Source organism: Crocuta crocuta, unplaced genomic scaffold (genome assembly GCF_008692635.1).
Source record: "Crocuta crocuta isolate KB4526 unplaced genomic scaffold, BGI_CrCroc_1.0 scaffold216, whole genome shotgun sequence".
Classification (NCBI taxonomy): Eukaryota; Metazoa; Chordata; class Mammalia; order Carnivora; family Hyaenidae; genus Crocuta; species Crocuta crocuta.
This window is the reverse complement of record NW_027531504.1, coordinates 1,917,556-1,931,735: the sequence shown is the minus strand read 5'-3', so window position 1 is coordinate 1,931,735 and position 14,180 is coordinate 1,917,556. Positions and strand designations below refer to the sequence as shown.

Below are 14,180 nucleotides of genomic sequence, written 5' to 3'. Positions count from 1 at the left end.
TGAAGTTTCAGTTCTTTTTTAGTTATCTCATTTTTTATTGAAAGGGAATCATAGATGATAGATAATCTAGAGCTATGCTATCCAGTATGGTAACCACAAGCTACATATGCCTATTTCAGTTCATAAAAACTAAATTTAGTTCCTTATTTGCACTAGTCACATTTTGGACGTTCCTTAGCTATAATGTGCCTAGAACTACCATACTGACAATGCAGATATAGAACTTTCTATCATTACAGAAAGTTCTGTATGACAACATTGTTCTTAGAGAAGCCAGGAGAAAAATAATGGAAAAGGATATTCTTCTTGGTCTTTTTTCCCCTGCGTAAAGGGACACTGAGACTAAGGACTTTTTTTTTTAAATTAAAAAAAATTTTTTTATTTAACCCTCTCACTCTTTTTAGATCTAGCATAAGTGTACTTGATTGCATTTGTGTTTTATAGCAGATTATATAATCTTAAATTTGACTTTGAGGTAAACATCGGGTTAGGGACTAGGGCTAGGAGACTCCATGTACTTTTTGCTAGAGTTATTTCAAGTTCACAACAGTACATGATGAATTATAATTTCAGATTATGTACAGCTTTTGACTTTTTAACCTAAATGAAGGTTTCTGAGAGGAGTGGAGTAGTAATAAAAACACCTACAGAACAGATGAAAAAAAGTACATACTAATGAAACCTGGAATGTAGCAAGATAAAAAGAATTGGTAAATAAAAATTTACTTGTGCGCCTGGTAGCGTCGTCATTGTACCTGACTGGACACCTGTATTATTATTATTCTGGCTTTATGCTTCCAAAACCAATTGTTGCTAATATTTATCGTTTTTGAAAGACATTCATTGAAGAAACATCTCATAGTAATTCCTGAAGCGCAATTAACAATTCCTAAGAGTCTCAAGCAAAGTGTAAAGTCGATTTTTTTTGTTTTTTTGCATTTAAATAAGGTGTTGGGGTGCCTGGGTGGCTCAGTTGGTTAAGCGTTCGACTTCGGCTCAGATCATGATCTCACAGTTCGTGGGTTTGAGCCCCGCGTTGGGCTCTGCGCTGACAGCTAGCTCAGAGCCTGGAGCCTGCTTCAGATTCTATAGCTCCCTCTCTCTGACCCTCCTCTGCTCATGCTCTCCCTCTCTCTCTCAAAAATAAATAAAACATTTAAAAGAAAAGTGTTTAGGCCAGCTTTGTATACAAAATAACTTTGTATGCAAAATTAAGATTTTAAAGCTTTTATTTGGGTAAGCTTAACCAAACGCAACTTGTAAACATGTTAAAATGGATAATCAATTATAGTTTCTTGGCACTTGAAGGTACTATTTAGGCTTCAATACTATTTATTTTCCGTTTTCAGTGTTCATTACGAGTAGCTCTTATTTTCTAACTCTTACTCTTTCTAGAATCTCAATAGAGACATTATAAGACATTTCAGGGTGACCATTTATGGAATAAAAATTGTGCCTATTTAGTTTTTTAAATATATTTTTAAGAACTTATGCAAAACAGTGCACAAATCATGAGTGTACAGCTTGATGAATGTTCACAGTGAGCACACCTGTATAACCAGTATCCAGATCAAGGAAACATTGCTAATATTCATATCTTTTCATAGTCATTACCTCTGTCCACCTTCTCACTAGGGGTACCTGCTATCTGATCCTTTGACAGTTGAAAGTAAATTTTCCTGTTTTTGAACTTTATTTAAATGGAATAAATAAGCTAATGGTATGTGCTTCTGTGCTTGGCTCCATTTCCTTNTTTCCTTTTTTTTTTTTTTTTAATATTTTATTTATTTTTGAGAGAGAGAGAGCATGAGCAGCTTTAGTCTTAGTTTTGGCCTAAAAGTCACATTTGCTGCCCTGTTTCTTTTGCTCTGACTGCTGTGGAAGCTTTAAAATACCCCCAGTTAAATGATTCTTCCTATGAAGATAATGAAGATAGACTGATTTTAAAAATATATAATAAATATTTTACTGATATTCTTTATTCTACCCATTCTACCAAATGTAGGCTTGGACATGGTCCCTTCCTTTCTGCAAAATCTACATTATGTTAATACAAATGCCAGTATTCATGGGTGAGGCTTGCTGATATTGTGTAGGCAAAGGCATAATTAAATTATTGTAAAAGGTTAAATTATAATAAATAAAAGTTTTAAATAAAAGAAACCATTGTGGAAAGCTGGAAGTGTTAGTCCAGCTGCTTAGGTCAATAATGAACATTGACTATCTTTAATAACTTTAAGTTGTATATCTTGTTATCTCTCAGTCTTCTCAAATATCAAGTTGTTTTTAACTTAGTCTAAATAAAAATTTAGATTTTATCATTTTGAGAAAGGAACATTGTCCCCACATCACATGAACAGTAAAGCACATGATGTTTGTCACCATTGACCAGTCACAAAAGGTCTATAAAATAGAGATCACCAGGAGTATCCATGTCTCAGAAACCATCCCTGGTGACTTTGAGGGATATGCTGCTGGAAGTCATGGATTAGGAAATCCTAGACACATTGCTATGTATCTGCTTGGATTTTGTTACTTAAACTGTCTTGTTTTCAGCAAGAGTTCAACTTTGTAGTTAGGGAAGTAGCTTTAAAAAATTATAAATTAAGTTTGTATCAATAGGTAGTCTACATTTTGACAGATAGTTTTTAGGGTAGATTATTTTATGGCCATTTTTTTGTTTAAAGATAGGTTATTGAGAAAAAATACTTTTTAGTAGGTAACTTTCTTTGCCAATCTATTTTAAAGAATATGAAGTGAATAAACAAGAGTACCAAAGTATTCCAATATTTTGTTTTAGTAACTTTTGTATAAAAAAGAGCCTCAAAATTTAATTATAGAGTTAACAGTTGACTCTTAAGTGAAAGGTATCTTCATCTTTTCTCATCTTTTCTATGTATTTGAAAATTTTCATAATGAGGAGCCAAAAAAGGTTTTAATTTAGGATGATAACGGAAAGCTTCCAGTAACTGTTTATTTTTATTGTTGCCACTAGGTAATAAACATCTGAGTTGTAAATCCTGTTGTGGATACAGAGACGCTTAGCATAGTTTCTTTTTTTCTTTTTTTTGTTGGCATGGTTTCTTTGAGAAGCTTGTAATACTTATAAGGTGACAGGATTTTAACACAAATGATACGTCTTAACAGGGTGGGTAGTGAAGTGGTACAAGGAAAGCATAAAAACCTAGATGATAGTCTGTTCTGAAGAAAACTTTTGATGTGTATGCTAAGAGTTTTAGGAAGTTAGTATGAGGTATAAGTGTTAGTCACAACTTTGTTGAAATTCATTAATTTTAACTGATTGGAACAAAGAGAACATCTTTTTAATATAGTTGATAATGAATTCTGATCTATGTAGAAATCTTTTATCTGTGACCTAAAATAATAATGAATGTCTGAGAGAGAATTTTGTGATGTTTCTTTTTTTTTGAAGTGTAGTATTTTTCCTTAAGGGTGGTGAAATTACAAGTGCTCAAAGAGCCATTTCATGTGATCTTTTTTCAAGGACTCAAAACATCGAAAAAATAAACACATAAATTAGATGCATTTATAAAATGTGTTACAGCAGAACACTTCCTAAAATAAGATTGCACTCATGCACGGTGAGATAGGAACTTGAACTTCTAGGTCATTTGTTTTTAGTTCAAATTAATATTACATAATGCTCTTAGCTGTTTTTGATAGTCCTATGTCTTGCAATGATCAAAAGAGTGAAGATTATGTATTTATATATGAGTGCTATTTAAATCTCTTAAATGATTGTTTTCTTGGAGGCATATGTTATGTTTTACTGGGGTGCTCTTTATTTATTGGATCTGTATTATTTCTGGGGAGACAGAATATGGCCCTTAGAGTTAAAATGACTGGATTCAAAACTTGATGTTACCAATTGTGAGATGTAATACATTTATCTTCTCCACAGTGTCCTTATCTGTGAAGTGAGGATAGTAACTTGTAGGTTATTATTTATTGGTTTGGGATTCTGCAGTGAATCTCTGTTAGGTAATTAGGTTGCCAGGCTAACCTGTGAAAACCAGTAATCCTAATGTAGTAGAAATAATAAGAGAACAATAAAATGGAAAGATACTGTCTTAAATATTGATAGTTGAGCAGTAGTAGGTTTAATTAGAGGCTTTTGAAAGAGATTTCTATAGAAATTCTGAAAGTCATTCAAAATCTTTCAGAGACTTTTGGAAGGCTAGCATTGATTCTTTGCTAATTTTGCTTCCAGCTTTATCATTTTTCTTTCCATTTAGGATGGAGATGTAGCATCACTGATGCATTACACAATGGTAGTACTATCTATGATAGTACAACTATCAATACAGCTGTTTTTTTATTGATTTGTTAAGACTGGGTAACTGGATGGGAACTATTTTTCCTTGGGTAAGAGGGAAAATGAAAGGAAGAAGATAGTTAAGGACACTGTGTGCTTTTACTCAAAAGAGTATTTTTTTACTTGAAGAGACACAGTGGGTTAGCAGCTTCCTGTACTGCTACCGTTCATTCCCAATTTCTACCCATAATAAGATGGGGGATAGGGTGGAAGGAGAGAGTGAGTATAGGTTATTCATATGTAAAAGGTGCTTACAAAATGGGTTTTTGTGTCAACAAACATTTCCTGACATATATACTCTTTCTTTCAAAAAGTGATTAAAGATTTTATAGTATACTCCAGGGTTATCATTATGAATAGCATTTTGAATTTTTTTTTTTAAATATTTTTATTTATTTCTAGGAGAGAGAGAGCGCGTGAGCAGGNATCTTTTCTCATCTTTTCTATGTATTTGAAAATTTTCATAATGAGGAGCCAAAAAAGGTTTTAATTTAGGATGATAACGGAAAGCTTCCAGTAACTGTTTATTTTTATTGTTGCCACTAGGTAATAAACATCTGAGTTGTAAATCCTGTTGTGGATACAGAGACGCTTAGCATAGTTTCTTTTTTTCTTTTTTTTGTTGGCATGGTTTCTTTGAGAAGCTTGTAATACTTATAAGGTGACAGGATTTTAACACAAATGATACGTCTTAACAGGGTGGGTAGTGAAGTGGTACAAGGAAAGCATAAAAACCTAGATGATAGTCTGTTCTGAAGAAAACTTTTGATGTGTATGCTAAGAGTTTTAGGAAGTTAGTATGAGGTATAAGTGTTAGTCACAACTTTGTTGAAATTCATTAATTTTAACTGATTGGAACAAAGAGAACATCTTTTTAATATAGTTGATAATGAATTCTGATCTATGTAGAAATCTTTTATCTGTGACCTAAAATAATAATGAATGTCTGAGAGAGAATTTTGTGATGTTTCTTTTTTTTTGAAGTGTAGTATTTTTCCTTAAGGGTGGTGAAATTACAAGTGCTCAAAGAGCCATTTCATGTGATCTTTTTTCAAGGACTCAAAACATCGAAAAAATAAACACATAAATTAGATGCATTTATAAAATGTGTTACAGCAGAACACTTCCTAAAATAAGATTGCACTCATGCACGGTGAGATAGGAACTTGAACTTCTAGGTCATTTGTTTTTAGTTCAAATTAATATTACATAATGCTCTTAGCTGTTTTTGATAGTCCTATGTCTTGCAATGATCAAAAGAGTGAAGATTATGTATTTATATATGAGTGCTATTTAAATCTCTTAAATGATTGTTTTCTTGGAGGCATATGTTATGTTTTACTGGGGTGCTCTTTATTTATTGGATCTGTATTATTTCTGGGGAGACAGAATATGGCCCTTAGAGTTAAAATGACTGGATTCAAAACTTGATGTTACCAATTGTGAGATGTAATACATTTATCTTCTCCACAGTGTCCTTATCTGTGAAGTGAGGATAGTAACTTGTAGGTTATTATTTATTGGTTTGGGATTCTGCAGTGAATCTCTGTTAGGTAATTAGGTTGCCAGGCTAACCTGTGAAAACCAGTAATCCTAATGTAGTAGAAATAATAAGAGAACAATAAAATGGAAAGATACTGTCTTAAATATTGATAGTTGAGCAGTAGTAGGTTTAATTAGAGGCTTTTGAAAGAGATTTCTATAGAAATTCTGAAAGTCATTCAAAATCTTTCAGAGACTTTTGGAAGGCTAGCATTGATTCTTTGCTAATTTTGCTTCCAGCTTTATCATTTTTCTTTCCATTTAGGATGGAGATGTAGCATCACTGATGCATTACACAATGGTAGTACTATCTATGATAGTACAACTATCAATACAGCTGTTTTTTTATTGATTTGTTAAGACTGGGTAACTGGATGGGAACTATTTTTCCTTGGGTAAGAGGGAAAATGAAAGGAAGAAGATAGTTAAGGACACTGTGTGCTTTTACTCAAAAGAGTATTTTTTTACTTGAAGAGACACAGTGGGTTAGCAGCTTCCTGTACTGCTACCGTTCATTCCCAATTTCTACCCATAATAAGATGGGGGATAGGGTGGAAGGAGAGAGTGAGTATAGGTTATTCATATGTAAAAGGTGCTTACAAAATGGGTTTTTGTGTCAACAAACATTTCCTGACATATATACTCTTTCTTTCAAAAAGTGATTAAAGATTTTATAGTATACTCCAGGGTTATCATTATGAATAGCATTTTGAATTTTTTTTTTTAAATATTTTTATTTATTTCTAGGAGAGAGAGAGCGCGTGAGCAGGGGAGGGTCAGAGAGAGGGAGATACAGAATCTGAAGCAGGCTCCAGGCTCTGAGCTGGCAGTCAGCACAGAGCCCGATGCGGGACTTGAACCCATGAACCGCAAGATCATGACCCAAGCGAAAGTTGAATGCTTAACCGACTAAGCCACCCAGGCGCCCCAGCATTTTGAATTTTTAAACATTTTAGCTTTTATTTGAATTCTGGTTAAATAAAAGATTACTACATGGGGTATAGCACATTACACACACCTTTCGTGTATCAGAGTTCAAAGAAGGAGATTTTCCTGTGTTTTCTTTAGATGAGGGCTTTGGGTCTAATACTTTTAAAAATATTTAAATTTACTAATCATGAAGAAACCAACTTTTTGATATCACAAAAGTATTACAGCAGTGCTATAATTTCTATAACATTAGATTTTAGTTATTTCTAGTTGTAGACTCTTGTGACACTTGGGTAAAGTTTTATTTCTTTTATATATGTTTGATTAAAATTAGATACGCAATTTTTTTATTAGGAAGTAGCTGTTTTTGTCTTTGATAAAAAGCTGATTGACAAATACCAAAAATTTGAAAAGGATCAAATCATCGATTCCCTAAAACGAGGAGTCCAACAGTTAACTCGACTACGACACCCTCGACTTCTTACTGTCCAGCATCCTTTAGAAGAGTCCAGGTAAATTTTTATAAAAACTTTCATGAAAGACTTGTTTTGAACAAATACCTAAAAATAATTTTATATTTAAATTCTGTCTGTATAGCATGCTGTCAGTGACAAATTCTCATTAACTCCGTGTTGAGTTCTTATGGATTTATTACTTCCCTAAAATTTATTTGTATATTCTGTGTCTTTGCTTCTTTGGAATATTCTTCACATTTGCTATCAGTCTGTATTTGCTCACTCTATGCTCAGCACTATAGGAGTCAAAGTGGAAGATGCAGAAGTATAGCATACAGTCCCTGCCTGCAAGTAGCTCTCCTTGTTAATTTGCTAGAATTTTTTGTACTCTCTGCATTAATTCCATATTTGCAGACTATTTTTATGTGTGTTTCAGGTACTCTTCTAGACATTTAACTTTCTGATATACTCAGCATATCAGTCCATAGCCCTCAGTTACTCTCCCATTTATTTTTTTCAAGAATAGCTTGGGAACTGTTGCTGAGAATGACAAGAACATGAAACTAATGTTGTGTAGTCTTAACTGAATCTTCGTGCCTATGGTGCTTTTAATAGTCCATTAGATACCCTAGCTATATAAACTTTTTCCACTTTCTTCCTAACCCTGTTTTCCTTAATTCCTTCCTACCTAGCAGACTGTATTTCTCTCTATTAATTCAGAAGATCTTAACTAAATGGTTTGCCAGTTGTGTTGTGTGGACCCTAGAATTTTAAGGACAGGGGAAGAATAGGCAGGTAGGGGAACAGAGCTGGCAGAGTTCCAGGCTTCCAGTCTCCTTTCAGCCAGGAAACTTTTGCTTTTATCTCTTTATATATATTGGATTTCTGTATAATTCTTACTTTGGAATCTTCACTGATCCCTCTCCTCCAAGAGCACAAGATACTTTCTTTCAACCTGAATGAAAAAAACCCAGTATTTACTGTGAAAACTGTATTAGATGCTTTACATTTGTTTAACTTAAATGGCTCTCACAATTATATGGAGGAACTGAGGATCAGAGACATTATTTAAGCCACGTACTTAAGACACCTTGATTCTTGAGGCCATGGTTTTTTGGTTTTGTTTTTTTTTCACAATACCATGGTGTGCCTATCCGGAAATATGCACATATTTCTCATATCACAATAATATTTTTATTGCTCTTCTTTTTATGAATAAACCCAGAAGAAAAATATAGTTGTTGACTCTTATGTAACATCACTACTGTGAACTCTGTATCCCAAAGTGGCCTAAGTTTTGTTTGCCATGCTCATCCTGAGCTTTCCTAACTGTACCTTTTCCTCTACCATGTCACCTATTAGAATCCTGCCCAAATTTGTTATTTTAACTTGTATCAATGTGTCTTATTTTTTTTTTTTAATATTTTTATTTATTTCTAGGAGAGAGAGGGAGAGAGAGGCAGCGTGAGCAGGGGAGGGTCAGAGAGAGAGGGAGTCACAGACTGAAACAGGCTCCAGGCTCTGAGCTGGCAGTCAGCACAGAGCCCGACGCGGGGCTCGAACCCACGAACCGCGAGATCATGACCTAAGCGAAAGTCGGACGCTTAACCGACTAAGCCACCCAGTCGCCCCAAGTATCAATGTGTCTTGTATTTCATCATTACATTTTAAGTCTCTTGGGGGAGGAAGCTGTCTCTGTAGTTTCTTTTGTGGTGACTTAAATATTAATAGGAGGGATTTACTGGCAGTCATTAAGAGAGACAATTCAAAGGTTACTTTAAGGCATCTTCATTGTTAGCTTATAAAACTATAAAATTGATACAAAAAGGACAACTTTAGGGTAGGAAAAACTAACTTCCAGTTTTTAATGAATTAATTAATGTAGAAATAACACTGGAATTATCCAAAAGAAATGTGCAACATAGTAAAGTAATCCAGGTGAAAGCCCAGAGTTGGTGATGTGTATTAAGGGTAACAGAGGTAGTAATTAAAGCTATGAATAAAAGAAGTTTTCCAGAGCATGAGTAAAAAGAGCAGAGTACTGAGGACAGAACTTAAAATGTAGAGGGAAAAAAAGAGTGAGGGAAAGAAATGGACGATAATTGTTACATACCATGAGGAAAACAGGCAACATGTCATGTGAGCTGAAGGAGGGAGAAGGGACCTAGTAACACTGAGGACCACTGAGTAAAAAGAAGATAAGGACTGAGAAAAATTCATTACATTTTACTAGTGAGAGGTTATTATTGATATTCAATAATTTCAGTAGCAGGAAGGCAGTTTGGAAGTTAGAAATAGGTACAAAGGAGCCCAGTAGATAAGACATCATGTGAATAAAGTCCCATAAGAGGAGCTCAAAGGAAATTTTAGGATGGTCATTTAATCACTAATATATTGAGGTGAAGTTTGGGGAAATGAAGTCATTCATGTTAGATGCACTTTATGCTTTTTAAAGTAGAAAGTGATAAGAGGTGAATAACGGGGAAAGGGGGCCATGGAATAAGGAGCTAAATAAGAGAACTGTACAGGAGTGTCCTTGAATGCAGCAAAATAAAAAGCAAGGTTAAAGTACATTTTGTGACTTTGCTCTGAATTTAAAAAGATTAGGGTTTTCTGTTTTTTTCTCTGCCCATGACATAAGGAAGGGAGTAAAAGAAACTTGTAATGATTATTACAAGGCTAATAAGGGTTTTTTCAGTAAAGGGTAATAAGGGTGATAGTTTGTTGTTAGGAGAAAGAAAGGAATCAAGTATGTATCGTTAGGACTCAGTACTTGAATTTGATGAATAAAGATGCCAGTGAGCTAGATTTGGTGGAAGTAGGGGTAGGAGGTAATGTCTAGTAAGAAGCTGTCGTTGGGGAAGTGCTTCTTGAGAAGAGGATATAGCCCTTCTCAATGTGACTGTTTGTAAAAATGACGAAGGAAGTGAATATTCATGAAAAAGATAAGGGGGTTTCCAACCGGAGGAATAACTGTTTGAAGTTGATGAGACCAAGGATGATGTTGGAAAAAAATGAGTAGCTCAAATACGTGAGTCCTGGGAATTACAGAAAACTATAGAAAAGACTTTAGAGCATTTTTTTTTTTTTTTACAAATAGTTCATTGTCAAATTAGTTTCCACATAACACCCAGTGCTCATCCCCACAAGTGCCCTCCTCCATGCCCATCCCTCCCTCCCCCCCCACATCTATCAGTCCTCAGTTTTTGTCGGCATTCAAGAGTCTCTCATGCTTTGCCTCTCTCCCTTTCCCCCACCATTTCCGCCCTTCTTCTCCCCCTTGGTCCTCAGTTAAGTTCCTCCTAATCCTCCTATACGTGCAAACATATATTTGTCCTTCTCTGCCTGACTTATTTCGCTCAGCATAACACCCTCAAGGTCCATCCATGTTGCTACACATGGCCAGATTTCATTGTTTCTCATTGCCATGTAGTATTCCATGGTATAGATAAACCACATCTTCTTGATCCATTTGTCCGTTGATGGACACTTAGGCTCTTTCCATGTTTTAGCTATTGTGGAGAGTGCTGCTATGAATATTGGGGTACATGTGCTCCTATGCATCGGCATTTCTGTATCCCTTGGGTAAATTCCTAGCAGTGCTATTGCTGGGTCATAGGGGAGTTCTATTGTTAGTTTCCTGAGGAACCTCCACACTGTTTTCCAGAGGGGCTGTACCAGTTTACATTCCCACCAACAGTGTAGGAGGGTGCCCGTTTCTCCACATCCTCGCCAGCATCTAGAGTTCTCTGATTTGCTCATTTTAGCCACTCTGACTGGCGTGAGGTGGTATCTCAGTGTGGTTTTGATTTGTATTTCCCTGATGAGGAGGGATGCTGAGCATCGTTTCATGTGTCTGTTGGCCATCTGGATGTCCTCTTTGGAGAAGTGTCTGTTCATATCTTCTGCCCATTTCTTCACTGGGTTGTTTGTTTTTCGGGTGTGGAGTTTGGTGAGTTCCTTATAGATTCTGAATATTAACCCTTTATCTGATATGTCATTTGCAACTATCTTTTCCCATTCCGTCGGTTGCCTATTAGTTTTGTGGGTTGTTTCCTTTGCTGAACAGCAAAGGGCTTTAGATCATTTGATCAGTTTTCCTCCGGTACAGTTCAGCAAATGAAAGCCTGGTGTTCACTGTGTTAATGAGCTTGGGGAGGGAGTAAAGAACAAGATAGCGCCTTGTTGATGAGTGAGCAAGTATAACTCTCCCTCACCCGAAGAAACTTTGTCTTAATCTCTCATGTATATTGAGCTTCTGCATACACTTTTACTTGAACAGTGAGTTCAGGGTGAAAGAAAAGGTACACAGGAATAGGAAAAAGATGAAACAGCAAAGGGCATACTTGACATCAAGCAATTACAGTCCAGGTACAGGAGTTTGGTTTAGCTTTGTTACCACACTACCTTGTAGTTCTCCATTGCCAGAGCCTAAGCCCAAGTCATAACGTTTTAGGATTTGAGCCTCAAACACTTGGTAATTATAATAGCAGTAGTAAAGATTTATTGAGTTTGCATGCTAAGTCACTGTGCTATGTGCTTTACATTCATTATCTCCTTTGATCTTCACGTAACCCTTCAAGGTGGTTTTTTATCACCATTTTACAAATGGGCAAAGTGAATCTCAGAGCTGAGGTGTCCAAGTCACAGTTGGGGGATAGGGATGCTGGCACTTGAAGCTGGGTATTTGTCCATCTTCAAAGCCTGAGCTCTTTATAATTACTCCATAAAGCCTATTGAATGTTAATATCTGACATTTTCTGAATTTCTAAATATTCTTATATATCAAAGAGCAGTACTTTAAGAATTTAAAAGTTGTGACACCTTTAAAAATTATATATAATGTAGGTAAAAGCAAAGCTACTCTGATTGAAGTTATAGAGGCCCTGGAACTGTGCTCTGTGCCCTTTTCTGACTCTTCTGGCTCCAGGGTGGGTCTGTGGGAAATTTGCAGATTCCTCTGAGCATATTCTGAAAATTGTGGTTTAAATGTATTATATTAATGCTGAAAATAAATCAGTCTGCTGTCTTGTTGACCACTAATATTTTATGTATATTTGATTTTGATAATGTGGGAAAAAATGGTGGTAAATAAGTCTTTTTCTTTTTTAAAACAGGGATTGCTTGGCATTTTGTACAGAACCAGTTTTTGCCAGTTTAGCCAATGTTTTAGGTAACTGGGAAAATCTACCTTCCCCTGTATCTCCAGACATTAAGGATTATAACCTTTATGATGTAGAAACCAAATATGGATTGCTCCAGGTATGTATTTTTGTTCACCATGTGAAAAGAGATTTTTCCTCTAGAATTATTTTCTGGCTATTTCAAACTTATTAACAATATAAGCTGCGTTAGGTAAACCTTTGGATCCTTTCAGTAATTTAAAAACTATTTCTGTATTGTATTTTTCTACAGTTTATTGTTAGATTTAAATTACATTTATGAAACATACGTAACCTTTGTAGAAGGGTACTTACTGACTGGTGGTTGGAATGGTTTCATTTTGATTTTTTTGAGTTATAAACCTCAGGAATGCATTTCAAAACAAACTATTAAGTTGAAGTACTTAAGTATTGAATTAAAATTAAAAGTTACATCTTTAAGGAAATAATTTAATAGGTATCAAGAGATATTGTTAGCCTTTTCATATATATCCACTTTTTCTGATTTTCCTTTCCCTGTTTACTAAAATAAATTATCTTCAACTCTGTAGAGTAAATTTATACAGTAGATATTTAGTTCCTTGGGGACAGAGATCATTTTATTTATTATATTTTAACAGCTTTATTAAGTTATTAATTGGCATACAATAAACCTCACATATTCAAAATACTGTATGGTTTTATAAATTTGATATATATACCTGTGAAATCATCACTGCAATCAAAATAATGTACATGTTCATACTCCCCCAAAGTTTTCTTATACCCACTTTAATCCTTCCCTCCTGTTTCTTGCTATTTTGTCCCAGGAAACCACTGACCTCCTTTTTGTCACTATGAATCTGTTTGTATTTTCTACAGTTTTATAATTGGAATCATTTAAGATGTACCCTTTTTTTTCCTGCCTAGCTTCTTTCACTTAATTTTTTTTGAGATTCATCCATGTATTTGTGCATATCAGTACTTTTTTTTATTGCTGAGTAGTCCATTGTATGGATATACTGTAGTTTGTTTATCCATTCATCTGTTGATGGTCATTTGGTTTGTTTCTGGTTTTGGTTATTACAAATACAGCTGCTGTGAACACTCATATACAAGTTTTTGTATGGACATATGCTTTAATTTCTCTAGGTTAAGTGCGTAGGAATGGGATGGCTAGATCAAATGGTATGTATATATTTAGTTTCTTTGGAAACTTTAAGGTTTTCTAAAGTGGTAATACCATTTTACATTCCTTTAAACTTTTTTTTTTAATTTTACATTGCTATTGCAATGTATGAGAGTTCCATTTTTTCCACATATTTGCCAGAAGTATAGTTTGTCTTTATAATTTTAGTCATTGTAATCAGTATGTAGTGGTATTTTGTTGGAGCTTAAATTTGTATTTCTTTGATGAATAGTCTGTTCAGCTCTTTTGCCCATTTTTTGAATGGGTTGTTTTTTATTATTGAGTTTTGAAATTTCTTTATATATTGTGGACACAAGTCTTGTCAGATACATGACTTACAAATATTTTCTTCTAGTGTCTAGTGTCTGGCATATCTTATTTTCTTAACAGTGTATATTTTTTAATTGTGGTAAAATATACATAACATAAAATTTACTGTCCTACCATTTTTAAGTGTATAACTCAGTGGCATTTGATACATTAACATTGTTGTGCAAACATACCATCATCCATCCCCAGAACTCTTTTCACCTTGGAAAACTGAAGTTGTATCCATTAAACTGTAACTCCCCATTCCAACCCCCACC

General features: G+C 34.6%; 1 protein-coding gene across 1 annotated transcript in view; it reads left to right on the top strand.

Moving 5' to 3' along the window:
• The window catches only part of SCYL2 (SCY1 like pseudokinase 2), a 64,376-nt gene that overhangs the window by 18,547 nt on the left and 31,649 nt on the right, over positions 1-14,180 (top strand). Inside the window, exons 3-4 of the mRNA XM_077772174.1 lie at positions 7,163-7,320; positions 12,381-12,525. Of these exons, the coding sequence (XP_077628300.1) occupies positions 7,163-7,320; positions 12,381-12,525 (303 nt within the window). The remainder of the gene's footprint in view (positions 1-7,162; positions 7,321-12,380; positions 12,526-14,180) is intronic.